Source organism: Pan paniscus, chromosome 10 (assembly GCF_029289425.2).
Source record: "Pan paniscus chromosome 10, NHGRI_mPanPan1-v2.0_pri, whole genome shotgun sequence".
NCBI lineage: Eukaryota > Metazoa > Chordata > Mammalia > Primates > Hominidae > Pan > Pan paniscus.
The window spans coordinates 31,680,031-31,699,017 of record NC_073259.2 but is presented as its reverse complement, the minus strand read 5'-3'; the positions used below and the strand labels follow the sequence as shown (position 1 = coordinate 31,699,017).

The following is an 18,987-nucleotide window of genomic DNA, read 5'->3' as shown; positions in this document are numbered from 1 at the left end:
TTCCTGAGGGAAAATCCACTCTTGCTTTCTCAATTTATCACTTCCCATTTTCTTCCTTTGTCTCTTACCAGTAGGCCCAATACTCTACTAATCTGTCCTCTTAAAGCTTGATCCAAGGGTGGCTTCTCAATACTTATTCTGCTTAACCCTTTGTGTTCAGCACAAATACTGCTGATTATTTTATCCTTAAAAATCTCTGTTCTTGAATTCTCCTTTCTTTCTGGGGCTCCCATGCCATAACCCACTCCAAGTTCTCCTGTGACTGGGCTTCCATGACACACAGCACAAGTCCTTCTCTCTGATGCTCCTTCTTAATTTCCTTTGTAGGCCCTAACTAAGACTTAGGAAGAACTCAATGATCATTAATTTCTTTTTACTTCCAAAGTGGAACATCCCCAGCTGTCATCCTTAGTTAATGGTATCCTGGTCTCTTAGGCAAGAAATCATAGTGTTTTTCAATGCCACTTTCACACCCTGATATTGTTCAATTATGAAATCCACAGGGCAGTGTAGGACTTCTAAACTTTGCATTATTATTATTCAGAGACAGGGCCTCGCTCTGTCATCCAGGCTGGAGTGCAGTGGCATAATCATAGCTCACTGTAACCTTGAAGTCTTGGGGTCAAGTGATCCTCTCACCTCAGCTTCCCAAGTAGCTAGGACTAAGGCATATTCCACCATGCCCAGCTAATAAACTTTGCATTATTTTAAGTGTATTTTATTAGTAGCACATGGCTAATTAAAACAAAATCTATATAGTCACTAAGATGATAATTTTGTTTATTGCAAAAACTGGTAGACCTGTACCTATATTTTGCAGTCATATATACACACACATATGAAAACTTATTTTGTGTTTTTAATTTATTATGTGCTTCTTTCCTTCTTTCTTGTTTTCTGTCAGGTGGATAGCTTTAATATTCCCCTCCCCCAACTGGTTTGGAAGTGTTATTTCTATTATCAGTTATGCTTAAATTTTTAGTATATAAGTTAATCATATTTCTGTCCTCCTGAAAATAAAAGGACCTTAGAATGCTTTCTTTCATTTTCCATGTTACTGCCTATTATTTTAATTCACCTTTTTTTGAGCCTGCCTTAATCATTATCATTTACAATCTACACTTACATAAATAAACCAACATACTAACTTCTTTGCTTTTTATGAAACTATTCCTTGCTTCTGGATTTAATTTCCTTCCATTGAATTACATTTTTAGTAATTTTTTTAACAATGGTCTGTGAGTGGTAAGCTCACCTAGTCTTTGGATTAAGAAAATCTTTATTTTTACCTTTGATTTTGGCTGATAGCTTTATTGTTATGCAATTCTAGATTGTCTGTTATTTTCCCTCAGCAGTTTGAAGACATTATTCTGCTTACTTCTGACTTCTACTCTTTTTGAGAAGTCTGTCTTTTATCATTCCTTTATAGGTAAATGGCTTTTGTCATTGATAGCTTTTCAAGTTTTTGTGTTTTTGTTGCTGATATGAAGTACCACTAAGACATAACAAAAAGGAGCTTTTTACTTATCATGGTAAGAAATTAGTTTTACTCTTTCAAACTGAAAACTTCTGAAAAATTCTCAGCCATCAACTTTTTGGATATTGCCTCTCCTCTATTTTGTAGATGTTCTCCATAAACTCTTATTAGATCTTATTTTACTTTGCAGATTTCAACTTCTCTGCGATACCTTTCAATTCACTAACTCCCTTTAGCAGTTTACTATCCATTTAGTGAATTACTTTGTTTCAATGACAATGTTTCACCATTGTGAATTTCTCTTTGGTTCTTGTCCAGATTGACCTCTTCTGACCTTATGATTCTATTTGCACAAGTTTAACTCTCTTCTAAACTTGTTCTGTTACACCCAGGTTTTCTTTGAGGGCCCGGAGGGAAAGCTCTATTGTATTTGGTTATTCTTTCTCATGGTGAGTGTGAAGAAGAATAAGTGCTTCTTCAGAAGGGGTTGTTCACTATGTGCCCTGGGTTATCCAAAGAGATTTAAAATTTGCCTTTACTGAGGGGCAGTATGGATTTCTGTAGTGCTAGAACATGTTCATTTCAGCTTTTTGGCTTAGGATCCCCATACCACAGGAGTAGTATTGTTAGAGTAGGCAGTTAGGTAGACATGATCAGGACAGGGGAGGGCCCTCCCACAGGAATGTCTGGCGACCATCAGGTGATAGTCAGGCCGTTGTTAAACCCTCTAAAATAACAATTGGTCACAGCTGGCACCAGGGAAATGCAGTCTCCCAATAGAAAACACCTGGCCAGGTGCAGTGGCTTACGCTTGTAATCCTAGCGCTCTGGGAGGTCAAGGCGGGTGGATTAACTTGGGCCCAGGAGTTAGACACCAGCCTAGGCAATGTGGTGAATCCTGTCTCTACAAAAAAATACAAAAATTAGCTGGGCACATGCCTGTCGTCCCAGCTACTCGGGAGGCTGAGGTGGGAAGATCTCTAGAGCCTGGGAAGCGAGGCTGTGCCACTGCACTCCAATCTGGGTGACAGAGAGAGACTCTTTCTCAAAAAAAAAAAAAAAAAAAAAAAAGAAAGCAACACCTGAAGCAGGTGATCAGCTTCCTGATAAGGTCTCAGGAGATAGGCGAGTGGGCACATGCACTAGGAGGCAAAATGGCTGAGTTTAACTATCATATGGCCTTCCTCCAGAAACACTCAACAGATAAGGGAAAAACAAATAAGCATGCGTACTTCAGTAAGCACACTGCATATGCAGCCCCTCCCAACTGTTGGCAGGCCACTGTGCATGCAGACAGCCCACCCCAAGGGAAGAATCAGGGGAGAAGAAACGCAAATCATGCCAATGTATAAAACCCCAAGTCAAGGCCGGACAAGGCACTTGGATCTCTCAAGTTGGCCGCTTGGTCCTCTTCCAAATGTACTTCACTTCCCTTCGTTCCTCCTCTAAAACTTGCCTCGGTCTCTCACTCTGCCTTTTGTCCCTGGGCTGAATTCTCTCCTCCAAGGCAGCAAGAACTGAGTTGCTGCAGACCTGTATGGATTCGCCGCTGTTAACCATATGAGGTTTAACTTCACACTTTTCCTGTGTGGTAAACCTACCCAGCCATTTCCTCCTCATAAAACCTCAATCTTGTCAGGCAGCTGCCCTGATCCATGTACCCATGTGCTTCAGAAGCGTAAGGACAGCCCCGCCTGAGGGAGAAGTTTAGGGAAGATTCCTAGGACCTGTTCTTCCTACCCTGTTCCTAGGAGCTCGGATTCCTTCACATGGCTTCTCTCCGCCGGCTTCTCCAGTGCATGTCTATCCCTCCTTGTCCAAGAGCAGTGTGTGTGGACAACTGAGCTGTTAGATGCTGCACTCCATAGGTGACAGTACAAATGCTCTAGGACCAACTTCCTGACATTCCCTTCATGCCACAGGAGACCAGCATTGCAGTGAAACTCAGCAACAGCATTAGGGGAAGATGAAGTCACTTGCAGGAGCTTTCCTCATAGATTCATTAACTCAACACAACCCCAGGGACCCAGCTCTTGGGAGAAGGCTTTTTGTGTCAGCTACCATATTGGGCCAGGCTGGTGGCCATTTCAGAGCTCATTTGCATCCATCTTCGGAGCCACCTTGCCATATGAAATGCATGAAATCCTTTGCAAGGCTGCTTTATGTCAAGACTGGGGCAAGAACAAACAACTTTCTCTGAAGGAAAAGAACTGCTTCTCCTGCCCCCATTGTATTCTCCAATTTCTACCTTACATCAGGGCTCCCTGGGTTGGTGACAGTGAAAGTGCTTAAGGTGGTATTAAAACAGGAAGGCTTTATTGGTTTTGTTATTGAGGCTGAACACAAGGGCATTTAGGTGCCATCAAAGGAGAACTGTAGAAAGTAGTAGAAGAAAATTTGAGTCAAAACATACTGTATAAGCATAAAATATCCAAGAGAGCAGCCAAGAAAAATATGGTACAGCTGGAGACAGCCAATGGGTAGTGGATTCTGTTACACACCAACTGGGACTGTGTGGCAGCCGGAGCCCGATGCTTCTGGAAGCTGTGTGTGGAGCAGCCCTAGTGCCGTCACTGAATGCTGGGCCAGGCTGCATTAGACAACTGTGGAGGAGTTTGAAATGCCCACTCCTAATGAAGAGTCTCCCCAGGAGACATGTTTTGAATTTTGAGAACATTTTTCTTCTCTAGCTGAAGCTTTCAATATTTATCAGCAAAGCTCTGCTGAAAGCAATGGCTGCTGGGCAGGGATCAGACTTGGCAAACTTCACAGGGCTCAGGCTCCGAGGGGGAGGGAGCAGAGAAAGGACAGCAGGGGAGGCATGGAAAACAAAAAGGAAGAGGGGCTGAAGAGTGATGGGAAGGCCAAAGCTCTTTTCATAACCACTGACTCTTAAAGTCAGGCGGAAGGAGGCCATAAATCCTCGATTGTCCTCTTGTCCTTGCAGATTCTGTTGCTGTCCTTAGTTCTTTTCCCTCCTAATGGACCAGAAAAGGGCTCTGGGTGTAAGCGTGGCTTGCCCAGGTTCCAATCCTGGCTTTCCCACCATCCAGATGGGTGGCTCTGGAAAAAGATTTTAGCCTCTTGGAGCCCCTCTTTCCTTACTCAATAATAGTGCAGACCTCCAAGGCTCCTGTAACAGCCATGTGATCTTTCCATAAAGCATTCAGCACGGTGCCTGGCACACAATCGGAGGTCAATAAGTGTTATGTTCCTTATTTATTAGATATCAAATGCCTTTCTCCTCCCCAGGAGTTTTGTCATGAGTCATCTACGTCTTATAGTCTGTTTTCTGAATCTTTAGCATCTGAATCAGCACAAGAGTGTCAAAAATAAGTCCATTTCAGGCTGCAGGCTATCACCATATCTTAAAGTTCTTAATAGTTCTTGTTGGGTGGGAACTTCAATTTGCCATTTGGATGGTACAGACAGGGTCTTATAAGAGGGTGAGTAGTGGCAGGAACTGGGGAATTAATGGCTTCCAAATATTTGCATATAAAAGGCAGCCTCCATCTGCTGACACCCGCAGTAATACAGTGTGATGGGAACAGGAGGAGGAATCCCCTTTGCATTCTGAGCAGGCCTCAGAAATTTAAGAGGTAGAAAAGCTCTCCCAGCTTTGGAATGTTGGCAGGGGTCTATGGCAGTGGCGTCTTGGTGGGTGGAGGGTCAGGGGTGGCTTAGAATAGAAATGGCCTTTGTTGTGCCCAGAACTAGGCAACTCATCCTGGGAGGAGGCACACATCTTAGATTCACTGCTGAGAGCTGGTCCACAGATGCCCCTTGTGTAGCTCTGGAACCGAGTTCTGAAGCAGGTGAAGCTGCTCATGCCAGCTTCTGTCCCCTGTCAGGTTATGGGGACTCCACTCAGGCAGAATACCCTGAGACACCAGAATAATGACAACTGTTGTCTGCAGTGCTGTCACTGGGCTCATTGGGAGTTTGTGTGCTGCCAGCAGACACAAAGCTGCAGACTGGAGGGAGTTCCCCACCCCCATGAGAGAGGGTGAGACGCCCTGCCAGGCCTCATCCACCTCTATGCACCCTGGCCCTGGTTCCCTGGTTTCTTAGGTGGTAGGTTTTTAGTTCAAATTCCAAACAGTAACAGTTCAGTACGAGGGGGCATAATAGACTATTTCCTTCTCAATCCTCCCTGGCAAGCCCTGTAAAATATCCTGATGTGGCCACACAGCTAAGGGGCCACACAGCTCTGCCACATAAACACCCTAAACAGGATGGGACGGTGGCTGGCTGTGTGCTGTTAGAGGCTGCCACAGCCAGGACCTCAGGCTGATTTCTGAATTCCCACACATCTGAGTGTGCTAAACATTGCAAAAGAGAGAAAAACTGCAGATTTTATCTAGTCTTCAGACACCAGATCAAACACTCATGTATTTGTTCTTAAAACCAGTAATTGGTATGGTGAAAAGTGGAGGAAACCCTTCCTTTTTGCATTTAAGGCATAGTTTTTGAAAACCTTATGGCATGCAAGAAATTAGTTCAGCTAACTCATGGAAAGGTTTCATAAAAAGAACCTTTGTATTTTGCAAAAATAAATTTCATATTAGGGTAATGCAAACTAGCATTTAATACTTGAATTAATGCCTGTTGTCAGTGTTGGTGTTTTACTATTAACCTTTCACTGATTAATCTGTTCCTTCCAAGGCACACAGCTATCTGAGCCAAGGAGAGCATGGATGTGAAGACTGACAAGTGTGGACATCAGGAAGGCTTCTCTCATTAGAGACATACTCTGTAGGGTTTATGGTATACTGGTGCTTACAGATTTAATACTGCATAAAAAGCCCCTCAAGGGTCATGGCAGGGAGACAGAGGGTCATTAAATCCAGGTTACAAAAAAAAAAAAAAAATGAGGTGGGGCCAGGCATGATGGCTCACACCTGCAATCCCAGCACTTTGGAAGGCCAAGGCAGAGGCAGGAGGATTGCTTGAGACCAGCCTGGGTAACACGGTGAATTTTTTTTTTTTTTTTTTTTTTTTAAGTAAAAAAGAAGTTTCCACAGACAGGTTTGGGGAAATGAAGCTCTAGAGCAAAGCCTGCACAGTTTTGCCTGGGCACTGGGAATGTGAATCCATGTGCATTTCCAAGTTTGGTTAGCTATTCCCTGGCCCTAGTTCCTCTTGGCTTTGCCCACTCCCTTCCCCTTCAGTAATATTAACAATTTATTCCTTTCTGACAAAATGGTAAGCATCTTCTTCTTTGAGTGTTTACATATTTGCCTCCGTTTTGAATATTCTTCCCAGGAGACCCCCCCACTGAACCTCCAGCCTTACAGAGGGGACAGTCAGTTGCAGATATTTTGCATCAGAAAACCCTTTCCAGGTTTGAGTGCCTTCTCCAAATCATGTAGGATCTTTAGGGCTTAAAAGAGAACCTTACTGGAATTATAAGGAACCAGAGGACTGTGCAGCCCAACCTCCATGACCTGCAGCAACCCCACTCCAGGATGTTAGCGCAATGCATTTCCTAGGAACAGTTCATTTCGTGACCCCACAAGAGTAAAAGAACTGCCAGCTTCCCTACAATTCAGGGCAAACTGTGATAAAAAAGAAAGAGGGGCCATCTCCTCCTTGGCATCATGGCCACCTTCAGACTCCTTGTGGAGCCCAAGATTGTCAAAAAAAGAACCAAGAAGTTCATCCAGCACCAGTCTGACCAATATGTCAAAATTAAGCGTAACTGGCGGAAACCCAGAGGTACTGACAACAGGGCTCATAGAAGGTTCAAAGGCTAGATCTTGATGCCCAGCATTGGTTATGGGAGCAACAGAAAAAGCACATGCTGCCCAGTGGCTTCCGGAAGTTCCTGATCCACAGCCTCAAGGAGCCGGAAGTGCTGCTGTCGTGCAACAAATCTTACTGTGCTGAGATCATTCACAATGTTTCCTCCAAGAAATGCAAAGCCGTTGTGGAAAGAGCTGCCCAGCTGGCCATCAGAGTCACCAACCCCAATGCCAGGCTGTGCAGCGAAGAAAATGGGTAGACAGCTCATGTGCACATTTTGTGTTCTAAAAAACTAAAAACTGCAAAAAAAAAAAAAAACTTACTGCACTCATATTCTGGCTCATCCATAAAGCCGCCTTTTAATTTTCTGGTTCCTTTGTTGAGACAGTTCAAAAGAGCAAAAGGACTTAAGATACACCAGGGTCAGAAAGACCATACGGCTCATTTTTACTCCCATCTCTGCCAGAGAGGATGGTGTGAGGGTCAGAACACATCTTTATGCTAATCACCTCTTCCCTCACAGCACATTCTGGAGGGGGAGATGCTATTTTAAATTCCTTGCTGGGAAGGATGTCAACAGAGGAAGACAATGCTGGCAATTTGTTTAGAATGGCTGTCACTAGGAGGTAAAAGAAAAACAAAAAGAAAAGGAACCTACAGGCAACATAAACAAAAGCCCAACAATCAAACGACAAAAGCCCCTAGTCTTGCCTGTCTCAGGCCTCATTCCCTGCCTCTTTTTGTCCTGCTTCCTTTCTAGACAAAACTGGGAGATCCTGGTAAGACTCAAAGTAAAACAGGCCCACTCAAAACCTCAGATGCAGAAGCACCTTACCCTTCTCACTGGCTTTGTTCCATTCCCCTTCCCTCAGGCTTCCCACCCTGGGGAGAACTTTTCCCTTCTCATTTTGTGTCCAACAATAGGCTGACCTCCTTTGGTCAGTTCCCTCAGGCTTGAACCCAGCAACTCTCCACTGAAAATTAAACAGGCAAACGTGTAGTCCCAGGCTACATATGGAGAAATAGGAACTCTCTGGCCAAGGAAGGGCTAATAGAGCCTCTGGAATGATAGTGGACCTTTCCTCATCACAGAAATTATGACTTGGCAACTTCCACTCATATTTCCATTTGGCATGACAAGATTAGAACAGCTCCCAGCTGGGAGGGCACCGGCTCTTGGGACTGAGCTCTCTTTGTCCATGAGCCTCCCAAGGAGACATCCTAAACTGGTGTGTGAGTGTGGTGCCCTCCTACCGAATTACACACAGGTATGTACAAAGATGGCAAACACATGAAAGAGAACACTGTTTCACATATTCCTAAATTATGAGTTTGACAACAGAAATAGAAAAAACAATCCTAAAATTTGTATGAAACTACAAAAGACCCAGAACAGCCATAGCAAACCTGAACAGAAAGAACATAGCTGGAGACATCACACTTCCTGACTGACTTTAAAATATACTACAAAGCTATATTAACCCAAATAGCATGGTACTGGCATAAAAACAGACACATAGACCAATGGGACAGAATAGAGAACCTGGAAGTAAATCCATGCATCTACAGCCAACTCATGTTCAACAAAGTTGCCAAGAACATACATTGGGGAAAGGACAGTCTCTTCAATAAATGGTGCTGGGAAAATTGGATATCCACATGCAGAAAAAAGAAACCAGAGCCCTGTCTCTCACCATATACAAAAATCAAATAATAAAAACAAATTAAAGACTTAAATATAAGACCTGAAACTACGAAACTACTAGAAGAAAGCATTGGAGAAATGCTTTAGGACATTGGTCTGAGCAAAGGTTTCTTGGCTAAGACCTAAATTGTCAGTCTGAAACAAATTAAGTTTCTCTGATGTCCCAATATTGTGTAATTACTTAAAGGAACACACAGGGGTAGGAAAACAATCCTCATCTTGTTTCTCACCATCAGATTTTGCAGAATGCTTCCTGGTTGTGAATCATAATGAACAAATTACATAAATTCCATATCGTTACCACAGACTTCCTTTAACACAAATAATTTTCACGTTCATGATCTCATGAGATCATGGGCCCCTGCTGACCCCTCACACCTCATCTGTTGACATTCTGCTCCCCACCTCCAAGACCAGTCAGCCACACTGACTGTTGGGTCCCAGAATGTGCCATGTTTTTTCTCCCCAACCCCCCGACCCTTGCCTCGCTCCTGTTTGTTTATTCTTCAGGTTTAAGTGTAGACATCCTTTGCTTTAGGTTAATGCTGCTGTAATCCCTCCAGACTGTAAACTCAAAGAGGGCAGAGCTGAGGTGTGTGTTCTTCACGAGTATCTAGCAGGCCTTGGCTCACAAAATAGGTCCTTAGTGGTATTTCCCAAATGAACAAATCAGAATGGGAGTTATTTGTTAAGAAGAAAACCTTGACTCTTCAGTTCCTTTTCTTTTTTATTTTTTGAGACAGAGTCTCGCTCTGTTGCCCAGTCTGGAGTGCAGTGGCACCATCTCGGCTCACTGCAACCTCGACTTCCCAGCTTCAAGAGATTCTCGTGCCTCAGCCTCCCGAATAGCTGGGATTACAGGTGCCACCATGCCCAGCTAATTTTTGTATTTTTAGTATAGACGGGGTTTTGCCATATTGGCCAGGCTGGTCTTGAACTCTTGGCCTCAAGTGATCCGCCTGCCTTGGCTTCCCAAAATGCTGGGATTACAGGTGTGGGCCACTGCACCTAGGCCAGTTCTGTCTGTTAAAACACTTTTTTTTTTTTCTTATTTTTAGAGAGGAAGTCTTGCTGTGTTGTCCAGGCTGGTCTTGAACTCAAGCTTAAGCCATCTTCCTGCTTCAGCCTATGGAGTCACTCAGATTATAGGCACATGCCACTGCACCTGTCTTTACAACCATAATTGTCTAATCTGCAGACTGATAGTCTATTTCTTGCTGATAAACTGTGTTCCCCTTGCAATTTTCCCTTTCATTCATTCATCCATCTGATATAGGATTCTTTCTATTGCTTTGGTTTGCCATCTTCCCCGAAAGGCATACAGAAAACATTTTTTCTTTCCCATCCTGTTTGTTCCAAAGAGATCCTTGTGAACCCTGCCTCCATAGGCAGCAGTTCTCGTGGACCCCAGGAGCCTGCTCTGACCTGGAATGTGCACGTTGCCCACAGGTTACCACTCCTTGGCGTACGGATTTATCACTCTGGAGAAAGGCTGGTAAGCAAGACCAAGCCAGCTTAGACACAGAAAAAAAGTGCTGAGTGCCTTTTAATGCATAACTGGCAGGTGGCTTTGCAAAGCTTTATAAAAATAATCATAGTAGAGAAAAATCAACATGAGAATGTTGCTAACAAGTGGGATGCATAACATGAAACTTGAAAGGCGAAAAACACATTCAAATTCAAATAAAAGAATATTTAATTATAGTGCCATCAATTCCTCCACACCTGAGCTGAATTATATCAAACAATTCGAGGAGGAGACAGATGGTCTACCTTCACGTTTCCTGAATTTCTGTTGTGAAATATGTGAGACAGAACAATAACAACACACACATCTATTAGTGCTTATTATCTATTAGGCACTTCACCTAATAATATATATGCATGAGGTTAATACTGTTGGAATCTCCATTTTACATACGAAGAATCAGAGAAGAGTTAAGAAATTTTCCCAAGATCCTAAATCTAGAAGGGGAAGAGCCAAAATTCAACTCGGGAAGTAATTATAGATTACAGGCTCTTAACCACTAGACTACCCTGCCTCTCATATACCATTTATAGTTTAAAAATGACACAAACAACAATGTACCTGCCATCTACTTGAAGGAACAGAATATTATCAGTAAATATCTTAGAAACCCAACAGGCCTCAAGCATATATTCCCCTTGGTATCTGCCTCTTCTCCTCTCAAAGTAACCATTATCTTGAATTTTGGGCCAATTTTCTTGGTTTTTGTTATAGTTTTAATGTCTATATCCCTAAACAATATATTGGCAGTTTTCACTTCATGTACATAGAATTCTAATGTATGTATTCCTCTATGGCTTATTAAACTCAACATTATGTTTTTGAGATTCTTCCCTGTTAAGGAGCACAGCTTTGGCTCATTTTGGGGGTGGGGGAGGTGCTATAAAGTATCCCAATATTTGTTTACCCGTCCCACCACTGGACACGCAAGTTACTTCCAGTTTCCGTAATAAAAACAATTCTGTTAATATCTTCTTGCATGAACGACGATGCAAGAGTTCTTCTAGGAGAGTCGGTTCTTGAATTTTAGCAGCATCAGAATCACCTGCATGGTTTGTTAAAACACAAATGGTTGGTCCTACCATTGGAGTTTTTATTTCAGGTGGGGCCTGAAAATCTGCAATTCTCTTTTAAAAAAAAATTTATAAAATATATATGTAAAGGTAGAGACAGGGTCTCACTATGTTGCCCAGGCTGGTCTTGAACTCCCAGGTTCAGGTGATCCTCCTGCTTCAGCCTCCCAAAGGGTTAGGATTACAGGCGTGACCCACCAAGCCAGCCAAAATTTGCATTTCTAACAAGTTCCCAGGTGCTGCTGATGCCATGTAGCTCAAAGGACCGTGCTTTTCAGAACCACCACTCCAGGGTACAGACCTAAGAGTAGAACTGCTGGGCTCCATAAAAACACCATTGGTATTATGGTTATAATTGTACTGATTCTATGGATCAATTTAGGTAGGCAGCTTCACTTTGGCGCCTTAGAGCCTTTAAGTTGTAAGAATTCTTGCTGGGCGCAGTGGCTCATGCCTGTAATCCCAGTACTTTGGGAGGCTGAGGCGGGCGCATCACCTGAGGTCGGGAGCTCGAGACCAGCCTGACCAACATGGAGAAACCCCGTCTCTACTAAAAATACAAAATTAGCTGGGCGTGGTGGCACATGCCTGTAATCCCAGCTACTAGGGAGGCTGAGGCAGGAGAATTGCTTGAACCTGGCAGGCGGAGGTTGCGGTGAGCTGAGATTTGCGCCATTGCACTCCAGCCTGGGCAACAAGAGCGAAACTCCATCTCGAAAAAAAAAAAAAATTATTATGGGTACATTCATGCAAAGAATATAGACCGAACTAGCCAAGTAACACAAGTCAGCCCTTAGGGCCTCACTCAGAAATATCCTTCTCTGTGGTTAAGGGTATCTTTCTTTTCTTCTCTGTTTTCAGAAATCAGGATCTTGGGGCCAGAGGTTCCCTGTAACACAGGGGGATGTTTGGATAAAGTTAGCTCATGGCATAGAGGGATAATAGTCATTTCTGGCAGGTCAGAGTTGAATGGAGTCTTCATCTATGCTTAGTTTATTAAATTAGAAAAAAAGGCTAAAATTTCAGCCTTTACAGTTTTGATATGTATTATTATTCAGGCCCAGGTACTTTCTAATTTTCATTATAATTTTTTCCTTTGATTCATAAGTTGTTTAGAAGTTTGGTTTCTATTCCATGTGAGTTTCCTCTCCTTTACTAGTTTAGAAGTTACCCTTTCTATTATTTTAACAGTTTTCTTAGCTATTTCAACTTGTTTACTTAAAGCATAAAGTTAAACACCATTAACTTCTCAAAAGAAGCATAGCATGTGAGCTAACACCCCTCCCTTGACAATTTGTACGCTATTTTTATGCAATATTTTAGTTCTATCATTTTTAACCCACACATTAGACATTCTTATTACTGTTTTATATAGTCAAGGTATATTTAAATATGACCACATGTTTACTAATACCTTAGCTTAACAATCCATTTTACTTTTCAGATATTTCCTGTGGGATCATTTCCTTTTCTTACCTGAGCATACCCTGTAGAAATTTCTTCAGAAGAGGTTAGTTGGTAGTAATATGTATCAGTTTATGTTTTGCCTGAAAATTTGTTTACTTCATCCTTGTTATTGATAGTTTTGCTACATCTAAAATTTCTAGATTGACAGTTATTTTTTTCTTAGCCAGCTGAAGATATAATCCCACCATTGGCACCATTTACTTTTGAAAGTTGGCTGTCAGTCTGAATGTCATCTTCTTTTTTTTTTTTCCTGGCTGCTTTTAATATATTTTTGGAAGGCAAAGGGGTTAAAGTTCTTCAGTTTCTTTCTCTTTTTTTTTTTTTTTTTTTTTGGAACAGAGTCTCACTCTTTCACCCAGGCTGGAGTGCAGTGGCATGATCTCAATTCACTGCAACTTCCGCCTCCCGGGTTCAAGCAATTCTCATGCCTCAGCCTCTTGAGTAGCTGGAATTACACATATGCACCACCATGCCTGGCTAATTTTTGTATTTTTAGTAGAGATGGGAGTTTCGCCATGTTGGCTAGGCTGGTCTTGAACTCCTGACCTCAAGTGATCTGCCCGCCTCCACCTCCCAAAGTGCTGGGATTACAGGGATAAGCCACAGCACTTGGCTGTTCTTCGGTTTCACTATTTTATTTCTCCTTCCAGAGATTTGTCAGGCTTTCTGAATCTTAGGTTTAGTATTGACAAAAAATTCTGGAACTTCTTCCTATCTTCTATAGTTTATCCTTTTGGAATTCTTTTAGAGCACCTTAGGCCACCTTTTTAGTCTCTTAATCTCATTTCACATTGTCTTTTCTCTTTGTCTAAGCCATCTACTGGATTATTTATTAGATCAATTTTCTAGTTCACCAGTGTTCTCTTCAACTAGCTCTAATCTGTTTAATTCAGTGAATTTTTACTTCCTATTTTTAAATTTATCATCTCTAGAATTCCATTTTCTTAAAAATTGTTTAGTCAATTTTTTAGTCTCTTGTAAGACTCCTATTTTAAATGCTTTAAATTTTTTTGTTTGTTTTGAGACGGAGTCTTGCTCTGCTGCCCAGGCTGGAGTGCAGTGGCGCCATCGATCTTGGCTCACTGCAACCACTGCCTCCTGGGCTCAAGCAATCCCACCTCAGCCTCCTGAGTAGTTGGAACCACAGGCATGCACCACCATGCTCAGCTAATTTTTGTAAAGATGGGGTTTCACCATGTTTCCCAGGCTTGTCTTAAACTCCTGTGGCTCAGTGATCCTCCTGCGTTATCTCCCAAAGTGTTGGGATTACAGGTGTGAGCCACCATGCTTGGCTAAAAAAAAATTTCTGAAGCATGTTAAAATATTTATATTTTTGTTGGCTTTCTTTTGTTTGTGTTTTGAGACCGAGTCTTCCTCTGTCACCCAGGTTGGAGTGCAGTGGCGTGATCTTGGCTCACTACAACCTCTGTCTCCCGGGTTCAAGCGATTCTCATGCCTTAGCCTCCCAAGCAGCTGAGACTACAGGCATGCATCACTATGCCCAGCTAAAAATATTTATATTTTTGACTGCTAAATCCAATAAAGAAGTATTTACAGGTCCAATTCTGATGCCTCTGTTATTCCTGCTGGCTTTTACTCATGGTGACTTGTGTTCTAGTTAAAGCTGCCTTTCTCGAGAGGTAGTTTCTGTTTATTTCTGAGAGTCTTCTAAGGATGTTTAGGTTATTTACACTGCTGCTAGACTGTAAGAAATGCTTAACTTGGATCTTTCTCTTCTTACCAAATATATCTCGAAAGAAACAATTCTCCAATGGATGACTATCAGTGCTGGGGTGCATTTGCCATCACTCTCATCCACAGGATAAAAAATGGGATTATTTATACTTTAGAGGATAGTTTAGAGGAAGTAAAAATGTGAGAAAGGTATGCTGCTGAAATGCCTAAACACTCAAATTCTTTACCACTTGTATCTACGTTCAACTTAAGGGGGATTTTTATTTGGCAGAGAAAGTACCTCTTTTTTTTTGTTTTTTGACAGAGGGTCGCTCTGTCGCCCAGGCTAGAGTGCAGTGCTGCAGTCTCAGCTCACTGCAACCTCTACCTCCCAGGTTCAAGCAATTCTCCTGCCTCTGCCTCCCGAGTAACTGGGATTACAGGTGCCCACCACCATGCCCAGCTAATTTTTGTATTTTTAGTAGAGACAGGGTTTCACCATGTTGGCCAGGCTGGTCTAGAACTCCTGACCTCATGATTCACCTGCCTTGGCCTCCCAAAGTGCTGGGATTATAGGCATGAGACGCCACACCTGGCTGGAAAGTACCTCTTACAAGAAAGGTAATCCCTTCTGCAGTTTGGTTACTGTACCATCCATATCAGCCTCTAAGTCATGAATTATGAAAATTGCATGATTATTAATTTCAGGCATGTCATGGAAGAATGCTTGAGGAACAACCCTACAATTGTAGAAATGCACAAACCTGTGAGGATCATCTGGATCACAGTTAGGAAGAAACTGAGTGATTGCTTCTGCTACTTCTTCATTTGATAAAACGTCCCAGAGTCCATCAGTGGCCAAGATCAGCACATCATCTGATCCATGATCATATTTTGAAAGATCGTAGATTCTTACCTGAAAAAAAACAAGAATACTACCACTTAAGAAATTGGAAGCATATTATTCTCCCTAACAAATTGACTTCTGATTCCCCTTCCCTTTTCCTGCCCAGCCTAGTGGTTTTCAGATATGCATTGTAGGGTACTTGATTATACAGCGAGCTTTGTGGTCAGGGATAGTCTCCCTTGGAGACTTGCTGTATAGACACATGGGGCCTAATACACATTTGTGAATGAGCCTAAGCGGTGGGCTTAGTAATTGACATAGAAGAAATTAATTGAAAATGTAATGCCTGAGGTATAGTCAGAATGATGATTTATAAGTGGATTTTATGCTAGCCAGAAGATCAGCAGTGAGCTTGTTTGCTGTCTTCCTTTGCGTATTCATTCAGCAAACATTTATTAAGGGCCTACCCTGTGCCAAGTGCTATAAATGCAAAGTTAAATATCTGATTTTTCTGCTTCAGAGGAGGTCTCAGTCTGTGGGGGAGATAAAACCAATTCAGGATTCTTAGTAGCTGCTCTACATGTATTTGTCTAGGAGTAACGAGACATTCTATTTAATGCACTCACTTGAAACCTTTCTTGCATTACCTGCTCAGAGGCCCAAGCAGCCAACTCCTCTCACATAAGGATGGGGCTCTGACACTACCTTCATGTTTCAGGAGCCTCAACTGAGGCTCACAGAAGATACATGCTCACTCTGAACCTCCAAAGTATGTCTTTGTCTTGACAGACTTAAGTCTTTCCTCATGTCTAGTACCTTAAATGACTTGGATATTTCAACACCCACCTAAGCTCTGGAAAGAGAATGAGGCAGCCTAGGCAAAACTAGTAAGAATAAAAATCAAGCCTCACTTGGGCTAGGCCACAATTCTATGTCCATCCTACTTCAATGTGGGTGGGGAGGGATAGGGAGGTGTGGAGAGGGGTTTGGGGTTTCACTGTTCTTCCCTCCTAATTTGGCAGAATCAATCCCTGCCTATTATACCATCTCATGAACTGAGAAGAAAAGCAAGTCAATTTAATCAATCCCCTTCAGCCTCCCTTATTACTCTATTTTCTGTCTTTCTAATTGAGACGGAGTCTCTCACTGTGTTGCCCAGGCTGGAGTACAGTGGCGTGACCTCAGCTCACTGCAACCTTCGCCTCCAGGGTTCAAGCGATTCTCCCGCTTCAGCCTCCCAAGTAGCTGGGATTACAGGTGCATGCCACTACACCCAGCTAATTTTTGTATCTTTAGTAGAGATGGGGTTTTACCAGCTGGGTCCCAGCTGGTCTGGAACCCCTGGCTTCAAGGGATCCGCCCGCCTCAGCCTCCCAAAGTGCTGGGGTTACAGGCATGAGCCACCATGCCCAGCCCATTCCTGTATTTTCTAAACGCAAGTCTGAGTGAAAGCGATGGGTCAGGGCACATGTCCTATGGCACAGCCATTGTTATGTCACCTCAGATCTAGAGACAATCATATCACCTCAGCCTAGAGACTAAATCTGTTTAGGTCTTTGAAAGCCAAGCCTCCTATGTTTTAGAAAGGTTTGTCCAGGCTAGTGATGCCCTGGCATGGGGCTGGTCCTGTGGGCTGACAGTCTATTCCCAGCAGCAGAACACAACAAAATGTCTACCCACAGGGCCCTGGGTGAATGAGCTCAAATGAAAAGCAGCCACCAGGTGCCAGGCCTTTGTGGCCTGTGAACAAGAAGGTAACAATTAGCTAACGGCCCAGCACATGAGCTGCGCTCAAGGGAGGAACACTCAGGAGTATACTGCGCTGGTGTTTAACATCTTCTTTCCAAAAGGCATGCTCACTTAAGGCTAAACTTATGTTCTGGAGAAGGCACTCAGCCTTTTAAGCCAAATTAAAGAAAACATGAAAGCTTCAGTTTCCGGCAGACCAGAAAGTCCCAAATGTCAGAATTCTGTCCTCAGGTCACTGACGAATGTGGTCCAATTTTCACTGTATCAGAAACAAGCAACCCTCCTATGCTTTATTTTCCATGGTTCTTCGGTGTGTTAGAGCAGAGCTTCTCAAATATTAATGTGCACAGAAGTCAGCTAGGGATCCTGCTAAAATCCAGATTACAATTCAGTTCTGGGTGGGCTTGAGAGCTGTGGTTCAACTTCCTCCCAGGTGATGCCAATGCTGCAGGTTCACAGATCGGGCCCTGAGTAGCAAGGCCAGAGAGGATTCCTACTGGGCCAGATTTGTACACAAGGGAATCAACGTCTTAGTGGACTTTATGATGACTGTGGAGACTGTTCCTTAGAGTAGGCTGTTGACAGACTGTAAATGTCACCCCTGGGCTCCTAGCTTCAAGTACTGGTTCACTGTGTTGTTACTTTCAGTATACAATAACTTTGAGAGACACTGCTAATAGGAGGCCAAGGCAGGGGGATCACTTGAGGCCAGGAGTTCGTGACCAGCCTGGGCAACATAGTGAGATCCTATCTCTACAAAAATTAAAGAAAACAATGAGACCCTGGGCATGGCAGTGCATGCCTGTCGTCCCAGCTACTTGGGAGGCTGAGGCAGGAGAATTGCTTGAACCCAGGATTTTGAGGCTGTGGTGAGCCATGACTGTGCCATTACACTCCAGCCTGGGTGACAGTGAGACCCAGTCTTTAAAAAAAAAATAGTGTTTAGGGGATTGATTCCTTTTTTTTTTTTTTTTTTTGAGACGGAGTTTTGCTCTTGTTGCCCAGGCTGGAGTGCAATGGCACGATCTCAGCTCACTGCAACCTCTGCCTCCCAGGTTGAAGCGATTCTCCTGCTTCAGCCTCCCTAGTAGCTGGGATTACAGGCATGTGCCACCACGCCCGGCTAATTTTGTATTTTTAGTAGAGACGGGGATTCTCCATGCTGGTCAGGCTGGTCTCGAACTCCTGACCTCAGGTGATCCACCCACCTCGGCCTCCCAAAGTACTGGGATTACAGGCATGAGCCACCGCGCCTGGCCGATTCCTGGCTTCTTATTGGGTTATACCTACGATAAATTTTTGGGATAATTTGAACTCTTTATGATAGACAATATTGAGTCATAAGAGGTGGTGAGATGTGGATGTCCCAATCTTATGCTTGTAGTTAAACAGGAGATTCCATTTGCCTTGCAGCTTCTTCTAAAAGAGAGGGTTCAGGTCTGCAGATAACATCCATTTAATTTCAGAGTCTGCCCTATGAGTAGGGTGCCAAACCCTCTTTAAAGTGCTTCCTGCTGACCCAAGAAATGTGACAGGTTGTGTTATTCAAGCTGAAGTTGTCTTGTCCACACTCAAATGGAAATCTGGCCAACAGAATGGGTGTGGGTTGATACATACACACGTTATAAAATGCTACTCTTCAATTCCATCAATAAATGTAATCTTTCCCTAATTCTACTGTTCCCATTTCTATGCTCGGCTCCCTAATGTAGTTTAATTAGC

At 43.1% G+C, this 18,987-nt stretch overlaps 1 protein-coding gene and 1 pseudogene across 3 annotated transcripts in view; one reads left to right on the top strand and one right to left on the bottom strand.

Moving 5' to 3' along the window:
* PPM1H (protein phosphatase, Mg2+/Mn2+ dependent 1H) overlaps positions 1–18,987 on the bottom strand; it is a 289,690-nt gene that overhangs the window by 7,682 nt on the left and 263,021 nt on the right. For all 3 annotated transcript variants that reach the window (XM_008978449.4, XM_034935524.3, XM_034935525.3), the window contains exon 9: positions 15,434–15,585. In XM_008978449.4, the coding sequence (XP_008976697.3) occupies positions 15,434–15,585 (152 nt within the window). The remainder of the gene's footprint in view (positions 1–15,433; positions 15,586–18,987) is intronic.
* Positions 413–9,014, top strand: LOC117975403 (large ribosomal subunit protein eL32-like; annotated as a pseudogene).